At 41.5% G+C, this 21,005-nt stretch overlaps 2 protein-coding genes across 2 annotated transcripts; one reads left to right on the top strand and one right to left on the bottom strand.

Moving 5' to 3' along the window:
* Positions 1 to 1,925: 1,925 nt before the first annotated feature.
* On the top strand, positions 1,926 to 7,880 carry LOC124033175 (NADH dehydrogenase [ubiquinone] iron-sulfur protein 3, mitochondrial-like). The gene is made up of 7 exons (XM_046345138.1): positions 1,926 to 2,063; positions 3,692 to 3,748; positions 4,008 to 4,105; positions 4,460 to 4,609; positions 4,804 to 4,929; positions 7,152 to 7,271; positions 7,604 to 7,880. The coding sequence occupies exons 1-7, from the start codon at positions 2,009 to 2,011 to the stop codon at positions 7,763 to 7,765; spliced, it is 768 nt and encodes a 255-aa protein (XP_046201094.1). The 5' UTR covers positions 1,926 to 2,008; the 3' UTR covers positions 7,766 to 7,880.
* A 45-nt stretch (positions 7,881 to 7,925) lies between these two features.
* LOC124033174 (complement C1q tumor necrosis factor-related protein 4-like) lies at positions 7,926 to 19,745 on the bottom strand. Its single transcript, XM_046345137.1, has 2 exons — positions 19,569 to 19,745; positions 7,926 to 11,530 (listed from the first exon to the last, which is right to left on the bottom strand). Exons 1-2 carry the CDS (start codon positions 19,709 to 19,711, stop codon positions 10,417 to 10,419), a joined length of 1,257 nt encoding a protein of 418 aa, XP_046201093.1. The 5' UTR covers positions 19,712 to 19,745; the 3' UTR covers positions 7,926 to 10,416.
* Positions 19,746 to 21,005: the final 1,260 nt, after the last annotated feature.

Here is a 21,005-nt window from a genome sequence, read left to right as displayed (position 1 = left end):
AAAACCTTTTAACAAATATTTATGTAATTAAACCAAGATAGACCACTGCCTGTCATTTCCAATGTGAACAAATGACTCATAGTGGGCAAGGAGAGCAGAGCCATGCACGAGCTAGCTAGTTCTTGCACGCATCTGCATTTTCCGTTAGGGAACGCCTACTCTAGAATGCGCGTCTGCAATAACTCAATTCGCCTTTGCGCTGCTAAACGCGATTTTAAAAAAACTTGATCGTCTTCTGTGGGTATTATGGCGGGCTACACCCAAAAAGGTGTATTGCCGCCATCAACTGGACGGTTTAAAACCAAACAATTTTATTAATACATACGTAATAGTAAAACTAACGTAATCCAACCTAATAAATAGTTACATTGCCAAAACAAACAAAACTCCCACTTCCTTTTAGCTCTCCATATCTCCCTTCTCAGCCTCTAGGACCTGAGAGGGTGGTACGGCTTGTGCCAATATTGCATGTAACTCTTTTGCTGACAAATCTTTCAGCCCCGGGAACTGCTTCGCCGCAATCACTATGATTTTTATCTTTCCGTGCATTCCCTCCACCTTGGCAGTGCCATTAATTACCATAGCTATAAATGCCACACAGTCCACCTTCTTAACCTTTAAAATGTCCGGATCTGCTGGTGAAAGGCAACCAATGCATTCTGAAGTGTAGGCCTATCCACTACTCTTCTGGTGCACCATTCAAACCCTCAACCCTTTGTCACAACTGCTGCATATGAAATGCTCTGTACAACCCTGACTTTGGCGACCTCATTCCCCTTCATCCTTGAGTGGCATTCAGGAAGACATGGCTTTATGGTTCCCACTGCAATTGCAACGTCACATATTCATCACTTTTATAACACAAATGATCCTTTCCACAACGTGCACATCTCTGCTTCTCCCTTCTGCAAACACTTGCTAATCACTGAAGCTGGATACTCCTATCTCCCTCACTAGCTTTAAGCACCAGCTGCCAGAGCAGCTCACAGATCACTGCACCTGTAAATAACCCATCCAACTACCTCATCCCCATACTGTTTTTTTATCTTGCTCCATTGTACCACCATTATCTCTACTTGCACATTCATATTCTATCACTCCAGTGTTGAATTTGTATATTGTAATTACTTCTCCACCATGGCCTATGTATTGCCTTTACCTCTCTTATCTTACCTCATTTGCACACACTGTATAGACTTTTTTTTTTACTGTATTATTGATTGTGTGTTTATTCCATGTGTAACTCTGTGTTGTTGTATGTGTCGAAATGCTTTGCCTTATCTTGGCCAGGTTGCAGTTGTAAATTATGTAAACTTGTGCTCAACTAGCCTACCTGGGTAAATAAAGAAACATGACCAAAACCTTTACAATGATCCTACTGCATTGGCCTTTGGATAAATGCTCTGACTGTGTAGTTAATATACCATAACGGCACTTGAGTAGGAAGAGACTGCATATCAAAAAACAAAAGAACACACTTCACTTTTCACCACACGATTCACCCGACGTGCTTCAAATCACTCCAGGAATATGTTTAATCTCTTCAAAATCTACTTCCCACGAAACGCCAGATAAAACCTCATTGAGAGGTGCCCTGCTCAGAAGAGACACACACGACATTTCAAATGTATTAAATCAGTTTGGATAACTCATGGTTTACTCAAAATCGGTACTCTGCTCAGCAGCTCCTCATTAACAAACCGTACTCCTACTAGATACGAAGGGTCATTATCATCTCTGTACACTACTTTGGTCCGTTTTTCATTATTTTGGACAATACTCAAATTCTCCTTGATTCTACCGCCATTTTATTCAGAATTTACTTCATCATCCGCTCCCGCTATCCTTCATTCTCCGTTTTGGTCCTATTTTCGAGTGGAAAAGTCAAGCGGATGCCTTACATTTACATCCGGTGAAATATCTGTCTCGTTCTATCTGTGCGTTTAAACTACCCAAGCGTCATTAAAAAAAAACAGAAGAAGAAAATTGACAACGTCATTGAAAAAACATGGCGGCGTCGTTAGTGCGTTTTGTTCGCGGAGGTTTTAGCAGGACTTTGAATCGTAAGTATATTTCGAGCATTAACTGTGCACTAACATGCTGTCTTCATTTATAGTTAATGTGCGTGATAACGCATGTATATTGTTGTTAAGATCGCGCTATCTGTAGTCAGACAGTTCTCACTTGACCTTCCGTCAAATTGGCTAGCAAGTCAGTGGTTATGTTCCAGGTCGGGATTTTAGTTGTCACACTGCGCATCTAGAGGCTTGCTAAACGCAAGTCAGATGTTGTTCATCTGTGCTGTACGACTTAAACAGACGACCTGGAACGCACATTGCCATGTCAATTTATAACTTGACTCTTAACATGCATGTATGCTTATAATACACTATATATACAAAGGTATGTGGACACACATTCAAATGTGTTGATTTGGCTATTTCGGCCACAGCTGTTGCTGACAGGTGTATAAAATCAAACACACACCGATGCAATCATCATAGGAAAACATTCACAGTAGGATGGCCTTATTGAAGAGCTCAGTGACTCAACGTGGCACTGTTGTCAAGTTCATCAAATGTCTGCCCTGCTAGAGCTGCCCCGGTCAAATGGAAGTGCTGTTATTGTGAAGTGGAAACTTCTAGGAGCAACAACGGCTCAGCCGTGAAGTGGCAGGCCACACAAGTGCTCTAGTGTGTAAAAATTGTCTGTCCAACTGCCTCTAGAGGCAATGTCAGCACAAGAACTGTTAGTCTGGAGCTCAATGAAATTGGTTTCCATGGCTGAGCAGCCACACACAAGCCTAAGATCACCTTGCGCAATGCCAAACGTTGACTGGAGTGGTATAAAGCTCACCACGATTGGACTCTGGAATAGTGGAAACGCGTTCTCTGGCGTGATGAATCACGCTTTACCATCTGGCAGTCCAACAGACAAATCTGGGTTTGGTGGATGCCAGGAGAACACTACCTACCGAATGCATAGTGCCAACTGTAAAGTTGGGTGGAGGAGGAATAATTGTCTGGGGCTGTTTTTCATGGTTCATGCTATGCCCCTTAGTTCCAGTGGAGGGGAAATGTTAACGCTACAGCATACAATGACATTCTAGACGATTCGGTACTCCCAACTTTGTGACAACAGCATTGGGAAGGTCCTTTCCTGTTTCAGCATGACAATGCCCCTGTGAACAAAGTGAGGTCCTTAAATAAATGGTTTGTCGAAATCGGTGTGGAAGTACTTGACTGGCAGTCTGCACAGTGCCCTGACCTCAACCCTATCAAACACCTTTGGGCTGAATTGGAACGCTGACTGCGAGCCATTACTAATCGCCCAACATCAATGCCCGACCTCACTAATGCTCTTGTGGCAGAATGAAAGCAAGCCCCCACAGAAATGTTCCAACATCTTGTGGAAAGCCTTCCAGAAGAGTGGAAGCTGTTATAGCAGAAACAGGGGGACCAATTTCACATGAATGCCTATTATTTTGGAATGAGATGTTCGACGAGCAGGTGTCCAAAAACTTTTGGTCATGCAGTGTATCTATTAGCTAGCTATATCCTTGTTATGACAGTGTTATGTAGCCATAACTGAGTCAAGTAATGTAAAAGTGTTAGTCGCTTAGCCGCTAGTTAACGAGCAGTCAACTAGCTCACATTGAGTGCGTAATGTTATTTTATGTAATATGTTACAGTTGCCAATCGAAGCCCATGTCTCATGCAAGCGAGATCCGAGACTACTGAAACAAAACGTGAGTATACCGGTGTCTAGTAGAATTCCCCCAGCCCGTGGCATTTGTCTTTATGGTGCACATTGTAGATAATCATCCTCAGTATGTTGACCCCGCAAAGTCCTAGTCCATCCCCAATGTAGTACAATTATCTAACCATTTAGTTTTAAATGCAGTCAGTGATCTTTGCAACACTGAATACAATAGATGATTGAGTGCAACAATAATTGTATTGCCTCATCCTTTAAAAAACAATTTCATGTGCCTTATCTCTGTGTAGCCACTGTTAGACCCAAGGATGCGGTCACCCATAACCAACTTGCAGCTTTTGGAGAATATGTGGCTGAAATGCTTCCTAAATATGTGCAGCAAGTTCAGGTAAGATAATGTAATTGCACCAACTGCTATAATGAATAGTCAGCTTTAACACAAAGACAGTCACACAATCATACAATGTTGAGCAACCCTTAAGGGAAACTGTACTGTAAATCCAAAATGCTTATGGTGCATCTCAAACATGGGGAACATACACATAAGGTTAGAAAGGAGCCCACACTTGGGAATTAAGCTGGCAACCGAAAGGTGTCTTGTGTCAAATCCTAGTGTACAATTGACCACTTAAGTCATTTTAATCTGTATTTACCTTCTTAAAAAGCTTGCCGTTTGGTATAGCTAATTGAATGTCATTTTAAAGCCATATGAACGTCACAAGGATGCATGTTATATCTTCAGGTGACGTGTTACAATGAGTTGGAGGTGATGATCCACCCTGATGGGGTCATCCCTGTGTTGACCTTTCTGAGAGACCACAGCAACGCTCAGTTCCGAAACATGATTGACCTTACTGCAGTTGACATTCCCACCCGCCAGAATCGCTTTGAGGTACTATTCCGTCCAGACCCCCAGGCTGTTGTTCCAATAGTATACCTCTCTCTTCATGACAGTGCTTTGTTATTTTTGTGGTTATGAATGTGTGTTCAGACACAAACATAGAATTGAACCAGATTACTTTGATAAACCCTGATCTAATCAGAGGATAAGTTTTTATGTCCAAGTCTGTTTTCTTTGGCGAATAGATTGTGTACAACCTGCTCTCCCTGCGTTACAACTCCCGGATCCGTTTGAAGACCTACACCGACGAGCTCACCCCAGTAGACTCCTCTGTGTCTGTCCACAACGCAGCCAACTGGTACGAGAGGGAGGTAAGTCTGACCGTTACATCGTAAGAATGCTTTACTTGAAGGATTCTAAGATTTCAATGTAACATTTTTGTGTTGGCAGCTCAGAATTTATATTTTGCGTGCCAAAATGCAAATTCTAATGAAAGGATAGGTTTGCCAAGCTAGAAGTCATTTACAAAGTTACTGGTAATTAACAGATAATCTATGGCAATCTATTGTGACTTTGGTCATTTCTACATTTAAAACTATATATATTAATATAGGATACATCTGTCTATGTTCTCCAAGATTTCCTAGTGGAGACACCATATGGTTCAAGATAAAATATCCTAATTAATTTTTTTTAAAGCATCTGATCAACAAAGGCATTATTTTCAATTAACTCTGCAACTTTTCCAATTATTGACATTTTTCAAATATTAATAACAAAGACATGTTGACATAGTAAAATGTGTGTGTGTGTGGAGGGGGGATATAAAGGATAATTCATGCCACTTGTTCACAAACTATAGTTTTGGAAAGTCTGTTAGGACATCTACTTTGTGCATGACACAAGTCATTTTTCCAACAATTGTTTACAGACAGATTATTTCACATATTATTCACTGTATCACAATTCCAGTGGGTCAGAAGTTTACATACACTAAGTTCACTGTGCCTGAAAATTCCAGAAAATGATGTCGCGGCTTTAGAGGCTTCTGATAGGCTAATTGACATCATTGAAGTCATTTGGAGGTGTACTTGTGGATGTATTTCAAGGCCTACCTTCAAATTCAGTGCCTCTTTGGTTGACATCATGGGAAAATCAAAAGAAATCAGCCAACACCTCAGAATATAAATTGTAGACCTCCACAAGTCCGGTTCATCCTTGAGAGAAATTTCCAAATGCGTGAAGGTACCTCGTTCATCTGTACAAACAATAGTACGCAAGTATAAACACCATGGGACCACGCAGCCGTCACACCGTTCGGGAAGGAGACGCGTTCTGTCTCCTAGAGATGAATGTACTTTGGTGCGAAATGTGCAAATCAATCCCAGAACAACAGCAAAGGACCTTGTGAAGATGCTGGAGGAAACAGGTACAAAAGTATCTGTATCTATAGCAAAACGAGTCCTATATCGACATAACCTGAAAGGCCGCTCAGAAAGGAAGAAGCGACTGCTCCAAAACCGCCATAAGAAAGCCAGACTATGGTTTGCAACTACACATGGGGACAAACATACTTTTTGGAGAAATGTCATCTGGTCTGATGAAACAAAAAATGTAACTGTTTGGCCATAATGATCATTGTTATGTTAGGAGTTAAAGTGGGAGGCTTGCAAGTCAAAGAACACCATCCCAAGCGTGAAGCACGGGGGTGGCAGCATCATTTGTGGGGGTGCTTTGCAGCAGGAGGGACTGGTGCACTTCACAAAATAGAAGCTTTCATGAGGAAGGAAAATTATGTGGATATATTGAAGCAACATCTCAAGACATCAGTCAGGAAGTTAAAGCTCGGTCGCAAATGGGTCTTCCAACTGGACAATGACCCAAAGCATACTTCCAAAGTTGTGGCAAAATGGCTTAAGAATCACAAAGCCCTGATCTCAATCCTATAGAACATTTGTGGGCAGAACTGACAAATCGTGTGCAAGCAAGGAGGCCTACAAACCTGACTGTTACACCAGCTGTCAGGAGGAAAGGGCCAACATTCACCCAACTTATTGTGGGAAGCTTGCGGAAGGCTACCCAAAATGTTTGACCCAAGTTAAACAATTTAAAGGCAATGCTACCAAAATACTAATTGAGTGTATGTAAACTTCTGACCCACTGGGAGTGGGTCAGAAGTGGTGATCCTAACTGACCGAAGACGGGGAATATTTACTAGGATTAAATGTCAGTAATTGTGCAACTGAGTTTAAATGTATTTAAAATTCAGACTTCAACTATATATTAAACTACAATGATATTCACTAAATTGATGGTTTATATTTAGGATAATGTTTTACAGCTTTGTCATTAATTTTTATTTATTTAACTGTGTTTTGATTATTTTATATGTTTTACATGTTATAAGGCCACACAGGGCCAGAGAACTACAGACGCCTGGATAATCTGAAGTACCCTAAAAGGCCATTAGAAGTCACAAAAATAAAAACTTGAATGTTACCAAAATTCTGGTAGTTTACTGGTAAACTTAGGTTTTTGGTAACACTTCCTTTCCAATACTATGAAAGTATATGTTTTGTGCTTGTGTTGTTAGGTGTGGGACATGTATGGAGTTTTCTTCGCCAACCACCCTGACCTGAGACGTATTCTGACAGATTATGGGTTTGAGGGGCATCCGTTTAGGAAGGACTTCCCACTGTCAGGATTTGTGGAGGTAAGGTCAGATAAGAATGCTGAGAAATGTCCCATGTCGTGCACATGCATTAAAGGCCAAATTATAACCTAATCCTATCCTAAGATCTGTACATGCGACTTCACAATACTAAAGTATTGTATCTACCACAAGAGGTTGGTGGCACCTTAATTTGGGAGGACGAGCTCGTGCTAATGGCTGAATGAGTGGAATGGTATCAAACGTATGGATTCCGTAGTTTTGATGCCATTTCCATTCGCTCCGTTCCAGCTATTATTATGAGACGTCCTACCCTCATCAGCCTCCGCTGGTATCTACCATGTTCTTCATTCTGTCCATCTGGTACATCTCAGGTGCGTTATGATGATGAGGTGAAGCGCGTGGTGGCAGAGCCTGTGGAGCTCTCACAGGAGTTTCGTAAGTTTGACCTGAACAGTCCGTGGGAGGTGTTCCCAGCCCACCGTGAGGCCAAGGCACCTGAGCTGCCAGCTGGGGATAAGCCAGCTGACAAGTAACCATCTACCCCAGAGATAAAATCCCTGTATTTAATATTTCCGTACTGTTGATGGACTCATGTCCCACTTGAGTCCACTCAAGTATTTATGTAAATAAAAACCAAAAGCTAAACCATTTTGTTTGTCTTGATATTTTTTTAATTAGTTGGATGTGCTGAATAGTGACTACATTTTGACGGTGTATGTTTAAACTATAGCACTAGTACAAGCAAATTTTATTGGTCACATACACGTGACGAGCAGATGTTATTGCGGGTGTAGAGAAATGCTTGTGCTTCTAGCTCCGACAGTGCAATAATATCTAACAAATTACACACATACACACCTAAGTAGGAATAAATTAAGACTAATATATATATATATGGACGAGCGACGTCAGAGCAGAAGTGACTAAGATACAGTAGAATCATGGATGGAAACCCAGACCTTTACCTGCCTTACCATAGCAAACCAAAAGAGGGCACTGTGTGCATATTAAAAAGCAGATCTGTAGAAGTGTGATACCATGGTGCAGGTTATATTGTGACATTTTTAGACTTCTATTCAAGACCACGTATGCTTTACGTGTTTAAATATTATTATTGGATCCAATTGATTTGAATATTATTGATGTTGATCTATGTCTCGAGTCGATTAGCATCATGCTGAAATAAACTCTCCCTATGGGCATGGTGAAGTTCACTGACAGATGTGCCTTCTACCAATAAGAGCACAGAAAAATAAACATGAACTTTTATTTATTCTGCTTCACATGTTCCAAAGCATCCATTGTATAAGAAATATTTTGAACATCTCAAGGAGCCAACAAGAAGCTGACTACTAACACATGGGTTGAATGTACCCAGGGCAAAATGTTATTTAGTTTACAATCATTCCTTTGTAAGGACAAAGATATAAGCACAAGTCACCAACATACCACTTACAACAAAGTTATTTACCAAAAATCACGTATGGATAGAAATACGGTATCATTACAAATATCTGCAAAGCTGTTAAACGATTATTCTCCATGACAGCATGCATGAAATTATAAGTCAAAATATTCTGTAAGACTCAATTCCAAAAATCATAATGCTTGTTATCTCTGGAAATTGATCTCACTGAACTCTTAAGAAATAATACTTTTGGTGGGTTCCTTACTCCCTCAAGTTATCATGCTAGTGGTTTTTAAATAGAATTAAAGCTGTTATACAAATTTGGTCCACTCAACTCAAGAGGACTATTTCCTATTGCAGCCCATGCACAGAATGATTGAAATTGAACTACAAAGCAAATGCTAAACTATCATTTTCCGCATACAAATTGAAAAATTATACGCAGTTTCAAATATTTTTCAAATCGCTGTATCGAAAAAGTCATTCCACCGTCAAAGTACAAAATTTGCCACAATTAGGGAGTCAAGAGTGTGACGAAGGATGCTCTCCAAAAGTAGGTTGTGTAAGGGCAGCACCACAGGAGTGAGTATATGCCTGACTCAACGCAGTCACAGGCAGGTTAGTGGTTTTTCTTCATGAATCTTGTTCTGGAGGCAGCTATGCAGAGTGGTCACTAGCTGGCACAGCCAGAAAGTCATAAAATCTGATTATAATCATAACCTTAACTACACAGCTAACCATAATGCCTAGCCCTAACCTTAAATTAAGACCAAAAATACAGTTTTGACTTTGCAGCTGGCCCATCTAGGGCAAATGGCTCAGTTCTGCATCCAGGGCAAGGTTCATGACAATGAACATCAACCTGCTATTCGCATAGTAGATGACTATGAACTGGGAGACTAACCATTACTGAAATACTGTCTCATTATTCATTGTGTCACATTTTGTGTTTATGCCTTTTGATAAGACGCTGATTCAAAAGGAACACTACCCAGAGATGATGGTGTAGAGAACCCAATAGGCTCACAATACTGATGTGGAGAATCAAAATACAGTATTTTCAGGAGTGTAAAACTAACATTAAAATTGGACTATATGCTATTTTTATATGTTGTTTAAATGACCTCTCAAACTGAGACTGTAATTTGCTGAAGTCTGGCACAATTTGAACAGAATCTTTCTCTCTTGGGGTGTGTGAATTAATCCGGCACGATTATCACAAGGGATGATATAGGATATTACATTTTCTCCACAGCATTAACCATCTGAGGAAATTAATTCAACTCTAAGTTAGAAATGAAATCATGAGTCTGGTGCCTCAAGGTCCAAAACTAGCATGTGCTCTGTGAGTATGGTGTCTGTCTTCGTCCAATGGACAGCCCTGCAAGGTAAAGGGACATTTTATTCTAAATGTAGGTCATGCTTTTTGGTTTCAAAATGTAATTTTATTTCATTGTGATCAGACACGGGCCTTAGCAGAAACTCACTCTAAAATGAAGGAAAAATACTCATTTTGACACAAAACAAGTGTCCCCATTATTAAACCATGCCTTTCAAGACATTTGATAAAGGTATGTTAAAAATACAGATAAGTAAGTATTAACTGAGACATCATATCCTGAAAATATCAGAAATACTAGCAAGTTGTAACATCTTCATTGAATTCAAGACTCCAAAGTTGGAGTTTGACAAAGTAAACCCATTGAAAGAATTAGCTGGACATAGAATAATTGAGTGTAGTAGGTCCACAGCCAACTTTGTTCTTGACACTGTCCCTTATGGCTTCCGGCTCTGCTGTTGCTGCTGATTGGTGGGTGGTTTTTGGAGGTCTGGATAGACCAGGAATCCAGTGAAGGTAATATACTTGGCATGGTTGCTGTATGCTCCAAAGCCATCGCGCTGGTGGCTATAAAGCCAGACGATATCACCACGGTGCAGAGATAGCATCAGACTCTGGCTCTGCAAAGCCTTTTCAGTGTCACTGTCATCGTAGATCATGGCCTGCACCTCCAGGTGGTTCTTCATCAGCTTGACTGACAGTGTTTTGTGGGGAAGCTTGCCAGCATTGAAGGAGAAGAAGTAAGCTCCTGGAATACGGCAGGTGAATACACCTTCGGTGACGTTAAAGTCAGCGCCAATGTTGACAAAGTCTGTGTCAAAGGCGATAGGACGGTGCTCTGGGAAGCCCTGGTCCACCCCTACGATGCTCTGAGTGCGGCCAACAGAGAAGGCCGACCTCTGGTCCCCCTCTTCATCCTCTACCTCCTCTCTCTTCTCTATGTTGTCCCTTTCTCCTCGCCCATCTTGGTCAGTTAGGGTGTGGTCATTGGCAGCCGCCTCGTTTCCATACATACGAGTTGGGTCCTCATGCTTGGGGTCTTGGAAGGTGTAGGTGTCAGGGTAGATTAGGTAGCCGTTAAAGGTGGTGTAGTGACCTGTGTTGCTGTAGATGGCATAGCGGGGATCACCGTGAAGGCGGAGCCAGACTGTGTCACCAAAGTCCAGCTGCAGCATGGCGCTTTGGCTCTGCACCTTACGCTCTTCTCCCACATTCTCATCATACACAATGGCCTGCACTTCATTCCTGTTCTTCATTAGCATGACTGACAGGTCACGACGTGGGAACTTCCCCACTGTGAAGGAGAAGTAGTATGCTCCGGGGATGCGGCAGCGGAACATGCCTGCCTTTGGATCAAAGTCCCCACCGATGTTAACATACTCCTTGTCAAAGGTCACCACCATCTTTGGTCCACCCTCCATGCTGCTGGTGCGTGCCACTGAGAAGGCAGACCGCTGTTCTGCATCCTCGGGCAGGCGAGCAAAGGCCCACATGCAGGTTACCTGACACATCAGGCCAATCAGGAGACTGCTAGCTGGTATCTTCATCTTCCTGTTGGGAAAAAGATTGTCCCAGTTAATTACACAACAAAGTCAGGTGCTTAATCTCAATATAATGCACAACAGGTATACTCTACACTGAATTGACTGTATGTCAACAATCGAATAGCTCAAGGCTTTGCCAGCTCAGTTCCGAAGTCAAATCAGAAACAAGTGAGATTGTTATTAGTGATTCAGTACCACCTGGATCCATTGAAGATTTAACCTTCTCTGAGACATTTGCTTTGAAAATATGTTTACCCCAAACAGAAGCAGCATTAATCCGTTCCTAATTAGCATAGGCTTTCATTTTACTCAGCTAATGAAGGAACAAAAAAGATAGACAATAATTTTTTGCCCTCCGCTGTCCGAGGTGCCAAACCAACTGGAGAAAACACACATTCAGCTTCACCCGAAGTCATCCGTTTACTCAACATCAATTATATCACGACTTAATTCTCTCCTGTCTCATCACTATATTGAACCCAATATCTTTGTAAATGTGATAGTGCTTTGACAAAGGAGCTTGCTCAGAAACACTCCAGCAATCAACAGCAATCATCGAAAGGAATTAAGCTGAATGTTTTAACATTCTCTATGTGCAAGTTATTATGGTCAGTAAGCATAATTATGTTCACCATTTAAAGGCTTGATCCCAAATATAAAGTCACACTTAAATAAAGGTTCAATACAAATAAATAAAATATAATGTGTCAAATGTCTGTGTGTGCTGCAATTAATATTGATTTTTAGTATCAATGCGGGCAGAATTCACTATCATTGTCATTTCCTAGTTCTAATTTGTCCCTATCTTCGGTGAGGTTCAAAACATATATTTGTCTAATGAGATGCTGCTGATGCAGTACACATTCATCTTCATCAGTGAAGCCACAACAGAAGCGGACCTGTCAGAAGGAGTTTCAGGCAATGTCTCAAGTTAACTTTACCAACATACAGTAGGTTATTCCATGGGGAGTCTGAACATTTCAAACAGTAAAGGAATTAAACAGAAAAAATAGATCCCATGGGATTGATATTACTATTTATAAACAGCACTTGGGCTGATATGAACACAATACACATAGTTCTCGTCCTTGCGGGGACTGAACTCAACGATTCCGCATGTGATTTTCTGTTGCTCGGGAAGGAAGACTAGATTTGTGTACAAGATGTGGGTTCGACGTGTTATGTTTGCTATATCGTACCCTGGCAGTTATTGTTGTTTGTCCCTCTTGAGCCACGGTCGCAGCATTTCGCCCTCAAAAGAGTCAGAATTAATTTAAGATAAATCAATTCATTTGCACGTTTTGTTTTGACAACTTTCTCACTATCTATTACCGGAGTGTGCGTCTGTCTGGCAGTGTTTCACAGCAAATCATGTTACAAAATAGGTTGCGAATGGATATTGACTTTTGGAATATTGACAAGTTCCAGTTGGGATGCGCAACGCCTCAATTCTCATTTTGCCCAGAACAGTGACAGACTCAATGATCACTATCAAACACATTAGCAAGTGGCCACTCGATAAAGGACTTATGAGCCAATTGTGTTCTTTCAACATAACATTGGTGACATATTGTCTTATTTAAACAAGTCAGAGGCGCTCCAATAATTTGGGCAGGCCTATCTCACTGTAGGTTCTGCCGTACAATTGGATAGAGCACAATCCGTGTGACAATTCTCCCTACATGTTACCATCCTGTGTTAGTGGGAAAATGGGCATGATCGAAATCACCCGTGAAATATCCAATGGAAGTAGGAATGTAACAGCTGTTGCAAATCTCAGTTTTGGAAGATACTGACTTTATGATTAAAAAATGATACTAGTACAGTACAGTTTTACACTGAATGATATCGATGCAACATAAGCCGTTTTAAACTAGAGAAATCTTTTTGTTGGGTTCAGCTGCTCCTTAAGGACTGTGAGGCTATCGATGAACGACAGTTCCAGTATTGTATGACAGCAGCCTCAAGCATTTGCTTCATTCTGTATTTGACCCGGCTGCTGCAAAGAAGTTGCTCATTTCTTTATGGTTGATGCCGTGACATGTTGAAATATGCTCCATGAGCGCATCATCCCTGTTTCCATCCAAAGACAAATAAATCGCTTGTGGATCAATTTACATGGCAAAAGCCTTTGATGATGACTGAGGGCTGAGTCTTTCCCCTACAGTGAATGTGACATTGTTTGCATCACATCTTGAATTACATTGGAGGAATTTACAATGATACATTTTTTCTATATGAACAGAATACATCATCACTTCTATTTTGGATGTTGATAGCTTGTTTGTAATGATTTAATATTCTGAAATCTATTTTGAGTGTGTGCATGTGTGCGTGATTGTTTTTTAGGGACACTGTGAAATAACTAGGCCTATGGGAGTCCAAAATAAGTTAGAGAGAGCAGCATTTTCTCACTTTAATGCTGTTGGTGAAAAGCATTCCACCACGCTGAGCCATCTGCTAGAAGTGATAACAAACAAATGCTCAGAAATGAACAAGTCCCAATGGGGACCAAATAGTCTCATCCCTGGAGTGTGGATGGATCCAAAAGCAGGCCTAGGTTGTGGGATTTAGATAAGTGCAATAGGTAGACTCTCAGTTAAGGTACAATACTTGAACGTAAATATTAGCCTATTGTACATTTGCAATGAAATGAATCCATTTCTGGAAGTATATTCTCATAGTATACTCAAGTAAAATGTCACATACTATACAACAAATATAATATGTCATATGTGCAACATACTGTACCGTGCATTCGGAAAGTACTCAGACCCCTTGACTTTTTCCATATGTTGTTATGTTACTGCCTTATTCTATAATCTATTACATTTTGTTTTAAATTCCGCGTCAATCTACACACAATACCCCTTTAATAGCGAAGTGAAAACAGCTTATTCGAATTATGAACACCTTATTTACATAAGTATTCAGACCCTTTGCTATGAGACTTGAAATTGAGCTCAGATGCAACCTGTTTCTATTGATCATCCTTGAGATGTTTCTACAAATTGATTGGAGTCCACCTGTGGTACATTCAATTGATTGGGCATGATTTGGAAAGGCACACACCTGTCTATATAAGGTCCCACAGTTGACAGTACATGTCAAAGCAAAAACCAAGCCATGAGGTCGAAGGAATTGTCCGTAGTGCTCCAAGACAGGATTGTGTTGAGGCACAGATCTGGGGAAGGGTATGAAAACATTTCTGCAGCATTGAACATCCCCAAGAACACAGTGGCCTCCATCATTCTTAAATGGAAGAAGTTTGGAACCACCAAGGCTCTTCCTAGAGCTGGCCGCCCGGCCAAACTGAGCAATTGGGGAAGAAGGATCTTGGTCAGGCCGGTGACCAAGAACCCGATGGTCACTCTGACAGAGCTCCATAGTTCCTCTGTGGAAATGGGAAAAACTTCCAGAAGGACAACAATCTCTGCAGCACTCCACCAATCAGGGCTTTATGGTAGAGTGGCCAGATGGAAGCCACTCCGCTTGGAGTTTGCCAAAAGGCACCTAAAGACTCTCAGACCATGAGAAACAAGATTCTCTGTTCTGATGAAACCAAGACTGAACTCTGGCCTGAATGCCAAGATTCACATCTGGAGGAAACCTGGCACCATCCCTATGTTGAAACACGGTGATGGCAGCATCATGCTGTGGGGATGTCTTTCAGTGGCAGGCACTGGAAGACTAGTCAGGATCGAGGGAAAGATGAACGAAGCAAAGTACAGAGAGACCCTTGATGAAAACCTGCTCCAGAGCACTCAGGACCTCAGACTGGGGTGAAGGTTCACCTTCCAACAGGACAATAACGACCCTAAGCACACAGCCACGACAACGCAGGAGTGGCTTTGGGACAAGTCTCTGAATGTCCTTGAACCCGATCAAACATTTCTGGAGAGTCCTGATAATAGCTGTGCAGCGACGCTCCCCATCCAATCTGACAGAACTTGAGAGGATCTGCAAAGAAGAATGGGAGAAACTCCCCAAATACAGGTGTGGCAAGCTTGTAGCGCCATACCCAAGAAGACTCAAGACTGTAATTGCTGCCAAAGGTGCTTCAACCAAGTACTGAGTAAAGGGTCTCAGTACCTATGTAAATGGGAAATTTCACTTTATTTTTTATATATTTGCTAACATTTCTCAAAAACAGTTTTTGCTTTGTCATTATGGGGTATTGTGTGTAGATTGATGAGAAGAAGAAGAAAAAAAATCATCCAGTTTAGAATAAGGCTGTAAGTTAACAAAATGTGGAAAAAAAGTGAAAGGGTCTGAATACTTCCCAAATGCACCGTATAGTATATCTAGCTGAGATCAGATGTGGTTTGATGGGTTCACTGCTGTTCTCTCTGAGGCAGAGGCTACTACTTTTAAGTGTTCATATAGTGGTTTTCCTATGACATTTTTCTTTCCCCTTTTCTATCCCTCTGTGGACTCTGTGGATGAAACAATAAACAGAGGGCCATTGTTCCTGGGTGAGGACACAACCCCCCCCCCCCCCCCTCCCATCTGCTAGGGTCAAAATGAAAGAAGCACTTGTCACTACCATGTACGGTTTCATATGTCTCCACAGCTTTTCAGACATGGATATCAGATGTGTTTTCTGTGTCCCCATAAAGAGTGTACATGTTTTAATACAGTACAGTGCATGTCATCCTTACAGTTCCAATGTTTGCAAGCAGAATTGCACACAAAACACCCATTGTGCTCAAGAACAAATATGTCCATTGCTCCCAATAATACCTTGAGTTAAACCCACCCACCGGAAGCACAGTTGAAAACGCTTTGTCTGCTGAATCTTGTAGGGAGGGAGACAGGATTACAAAAACCTCCAAATCTGGCAATGACCCACAAAAACATGTAATCAAGCACAAACTAATTTGCGAAAGCACATAACCGTGGCAATAGCACTGCTGTCAAGGGTAAACATCAACAGCTTTGAAAATGATACCCTGATAATTAGGTTTTCAATAACCCAGCATACCCAACAGCAATCCGGGTGTTATTTGTGTAGGATTATGTTAATCAGACATCATCATGTTGCTACAGCATATTTCAGGCTCATGTTGTCTGATACACAGGGTTTCAATTAAACAGACACACAGAAACACAGTGGAATCATATCCAGTGCCCTTTTCAGTTGCTTCTCATGTTTTGGTTTGTTTTTCAAACCCACCATGGGTCTATTTTGAAATATGACAAGTGGCTCCTCTTATTTATTCCTATTTTTCTTCTATACTTCTTATTTCAATTGACAGCATATACTGCACAGAGGACAATCATGAAAATGAACAGAGAACACAGAGAGAAAACAAGTTAAAAGCGTACATTTTAGTAACTAAAATGAGACTTGTGTACGAAATGTGTTTTTACATGTTCAAAGAACATCATTGCCACACACCTAAAGGTAATGAGAGGCACTCTCAAGCGAGCCACTCAATCTTTGTCATGGGCATAATGTGGTGAAATAATCCCCTCTCTCCCATATGATCAGCCTCTGAACATGACCTGCTCAAACCTAATTCCAGGATAATAGCATCCCTCTTTTAGCTATCTGTGGTAATTCATGTAATTATACATGACAATGAGGTGTACCGCCACGATGCCATAGTTACCACCCAGACATATGGCTGATACCATAGGCGTATCATCCTATCGTTGGATCTGTGAACAATAGTTCATTTGCTTAGTTGGCACATTTATCAAAGGAGATGTGCGTACATTAGCTTACATTTACAATAACATGTCAAGTTAAGGGTTGGCTATGGATATTCCTCTCAATAAACTCACCACCCTTCTCTCTGCATTTACACAATGTACATTTCTGCTTAGCATCACCTACATCTGCTTTGAATAAGGATGTTTTTATTTTATTTTACTATCTTTGCACCATTGACATTGGGGATCACATTGATCTGTTTTCTTCGACAGCGCAGCCCCACGGTGAAGACAAATTGAGTACATCTGTGAGAATGCATATCAAAATGCACACTTCAGTCGGAGGACCCTGGTATCCGACATGGTATGAAGGGTCCCTGCCGCTTCTGTCCCTTTTATTAGTCACATCCTCGCCAGATGTCATCTCACTGCTCAAGTGGAGCCTTAACACGAGGCAGGGATCTGTCACCATCTGGGATCATTGGCTCAAACGAAAGAAAAAGGGGTAGGAGAGAGAACCAGCAACAGGGGGAAATGAGAGCAAAGAGCTTTTTAAAATGTCAGGCTGGAGAAGGAATCTGTATCTGTAAAACTATGTTGTACTATTGGACGTTTTGCGCATGCCACCATGATTAAAAAACGGAGAGGAAAATCTTTCCCTGGACTGGCCCTTGATGCACAGTCCCATCGTTTATAATGTGACAGCAGTAATGACCCAGAAGCACACAGACACAGTCCATTAACAGCGAAGCACGGTTTGTCTTCGATCTACACCCTTCCAACAGGAGCAAGACACCTGGCGAGAATCTCACATATTGATTGTGTGAAGAGAAGAGAGGTTCAGTGAGAAGTTGACTTGACAGCTCCCCAAACGAGTCCATAGACGGACTGGCTTCCGACGGGCTCAAGATTTGCAGGGTGGAGGCAGACTCGCAGCAAGGAGTATCAAACACAGCCACTGTTTGGGGACTGCAGGGACCTCTTCACAACAACCACTGCCCATGGGACAAAGTATGAAACTGACAGGCCAACTTCTCTCTTTCCTCGATGAACATGGCATGAGTACTCATTATACATGATACTCCCACCAGCGCTATCATCAAATCTCATTTTTATTGGTCGCGAAAACACCAATCAATGCAGTTAAACACAATTATCCTTCCATATCCCTATATCCTACAGTATCATAAACCTCTGCAGTAGGGCAAGATTAGTTGCATTGGAGCATTTTTAAATGAGGAAGATTTAATATTTGTAATAAAATAAAAAATACCATAATGGAGTTGATATTCCCTCTGTGTGAAATTCTTTGAGGTTAACGGTCTTGTCTTGTATTGTAAACTTTTGTGGTTCAGACCAGAGATCTAGATACTTAGCTAATATCGTGACAACTCTGCTGAATGTGTGTATGACTGAGCCTGTAATCCTCCCACTCACATTATGAAGAAAAAAATGAAAACATCAACTCCCTCTAACTAGGACACCTGCCTGATTGAGTTTTCATTTGTCTACATGTTCCTTTCTGCTTTTATGTACCAATTGGAATTGGTGAAGATTAAAGCCCCCTCAGTGTTTATCATCTCCTTTCTTCTCTATACCTCCCACTGCTGTTGACAGATCAACCTGAACCTGGGAATGGGTGGGAGATGATGGAGGTGCTCTTTCTTTGTTAGTGTTCTCCATGTACTGTAGATTAATTTAGCAATAAGGCACAAGGAGGTGTGGTATATGGCCAATATACCCGTGCTAAGGGCTGTTCTTATGCACGATGCAACGCAGAGTGCCTGGATATATTGGTATATTGGCAATATACCACAAACCCTCGAGGTGCCCTATTGCTATTATAAACTGGTTACCAATGTAATTAGAGCAGTAAAAATAAATGTTTTGTCATTACCCGTGGTTTACGGTCTGATATAACATGGCTGTCAGCCAAACAGCATTCATGGCTCGAACCACCCAGTTTATAATATTCTATATACCATGCCCACGCATCCTCCTGCAAGATGTTATTACCTTCTTCTTGTCTATGCATTGGATACACTCAAATATGAACAAAGGAAGAGAAATTGAGAATACAGCAGGAGGCAGAGAGCATTGTATCCGGAGTCAACTAATAAACCACAATCTCAAGCCTACAGCAATCCTCTCACCTCCCTGAGATAAAGAGTGATACATGATAGATGACATGATACATTCCTATATACTCAGCAGTGTTTGGCACCCCGTCCGGATTCCATATCGATGTCGTTGTAGATCGGTGCTGACAAACAATGCATGTTGCTTAGACGCGACAGGACTGTAAAATGCACAACATCTACTCCATGCAAGAGACAAAAAGTAACCCCCTGTATACTGCCGTAACCCTTCGTTCCAGGTGTCCTTACCTCTGTGTAGGAGGAGACCGTGCTGTAGGAGAGGAATGCTCAAAGTTCTTCAAAAGGGCTCTGCACCAGGAAGCGTTCACTGTCTTTGTGTGTATCAACCTGCTGCTGCTGTCTGTGAGGCTGTGTAAGCAGCACACACACATACACACACACACTGGAGGATATAAGAGTGATAAAGGGGCTCCTCATCTGATCAGGGAGACTCTGGAAGTGCAGAGCGCTCCTCTACTAAGGCATTTTCTGCAGCGGGGTGACACAAGGGGGTATTGGAAAAGGTGAGGGGATTTTTGATGTGATGTCTTAGCATGATGTTCCATGTATCTCAAACAGATAATGGGTTTACATAAAGTCTCTATATTTTCTAATTGGATGTTTGTGAATATGTTTGTTTACGTGTGTGTGTGTGTGTGTGTGTGTGTGTGTGTGTGTGTGTGTGTGTGTGTGTGTGTGTGTGTGTGTGTGTGTGTGTGTGTGTGTGTGTGTGTGTGTGTGTGTGTGTGTGTGTGTGTGTGTGTGTGTGTGTGTGTGTGTGTGTGTGTGTTTGAGCGCACTTGTGTGTGTTTGAGCGCACTTGTGCGCGTGTGCTCACATGAAAGGGGAGGAGAGAGCCTGTCGGGGTTTAATCACTGACGGGCTTTGTTATATGGCAACAACATTGCCAATTTCACACCCATCCACATTGTTATAGTCATTATCCTCATTTTCAGTGGGAAAGAGGGTGGAAAAAAGATAGCATGTAATGCCCTCAAATTGAAATTCATCTAACAATACTTCTTGTATAATCTCATTCAAATGTCTGTTCCTCCTGCACATATTTAAATGAGCAATCCTTCAATGTGTAACTTTCCCAGTACTTGGCAGACACGCTCTCTTCCTGCAGCAGGTGCTTCTAATTCAGCACCATGTGGACCTCCATTCTGTTCATATTTGCAGCAAATGACCCATTTTGGCTCAGAACAAACAGGGTAGAGATGATGTCTCCAAAGTTCTCTCACTCTCTGTGACCAGTAGACCTCCATCCTTCCTCCACTCTCCTGGGTAATCAATGAGGCCAAATCAAATCAAATCAAATTCCCAGAGTCAATGTAAATGCTGCATGCCTGGTATTGAATGGCACATGGAGATTCTGGTTCACGTTTGATAGTGTTTTAATGGTTTCTAGTGTGCATGCATCTTTTTATTTACTGAACATTTATTGGTAGGTGTTCTGGCTCAAAACAGATTCTCATTGAAATATCATGAAATGCTAAAGAGATAAGTAATCTCAACTGCAAAAACAAACATGGTTATTCTTATTGTGAATGGGAAACGACATTGACAATGGTAGTTCAGGGCAACGTTGAGAGAAATGAGGAACAAATTTGAAGTCGGAGACCAAAATATGGATATTACAATGTAAAGTGACATCTGAGCCTTTACTTTCCGAGCATTTGTCAT

The sequence above is a fragment of the Oncorhynchus gorbuscha genome, linkage group LG04, assembly GCF_021184085.1.
Source record: "Oncorhynchus gorbuscha isolate QuinsamMale2020 ecotype Even-year linkage group LG04, OgorEven_v1.0, whole genome shotgun sequence".
Taxonomy (NCBI): domain Eukaryota; kingdom Metazoa; phylum Chordata; class Actinopteri; order Salmoniformes; family Salmonidae; genus Oncorhynchus; species Oncorhynchus gorbuscha.
This window is presented reverse-complemented; position numbering and strand designations above follow the sequence as displayed.

Excerpts from the sequence above, each read along its gene's own strand:
- LOC124033175 (XM_046345138.1), top strand. The coding sequence starts at position 2,009 with ATGGCGGCGTCGTTAGTGCGTTTTGTTCGCGGAGGTTTTAGCAGGACT. Across the intron at positions 4,610-4,803 it reads CCCGCCAGAATCGCTTTGAG|ATTGTGTACAACCTGCTCTC; the intron begins GTACTATTCCGT and ends TTTGGCGAATAG. Across the intron at positions 4,930-7,151 it reads CCAACTGGTACGAGAGGGAG|GTGTGGGACATGTATGGAGT; the intron begins GTAAGTCTGACC and ends TTGTGTTGTTAG.
- LOC124033174 (XM_046345137.1), bottom strand. The coding sequence starts at position 19,711 with ATGTGTGTGTGCTGCTTACACAGCCTCACAGACAGCAGCAGCAGGTTG. Across the intron at positions 11,531-19,568 it reads CGGTCTCCTCCTACACAGAG|GAAGATGAAGATACCAGCTA; the intron begins GTAAGGACACCT and ends TTTTCCCAACAG.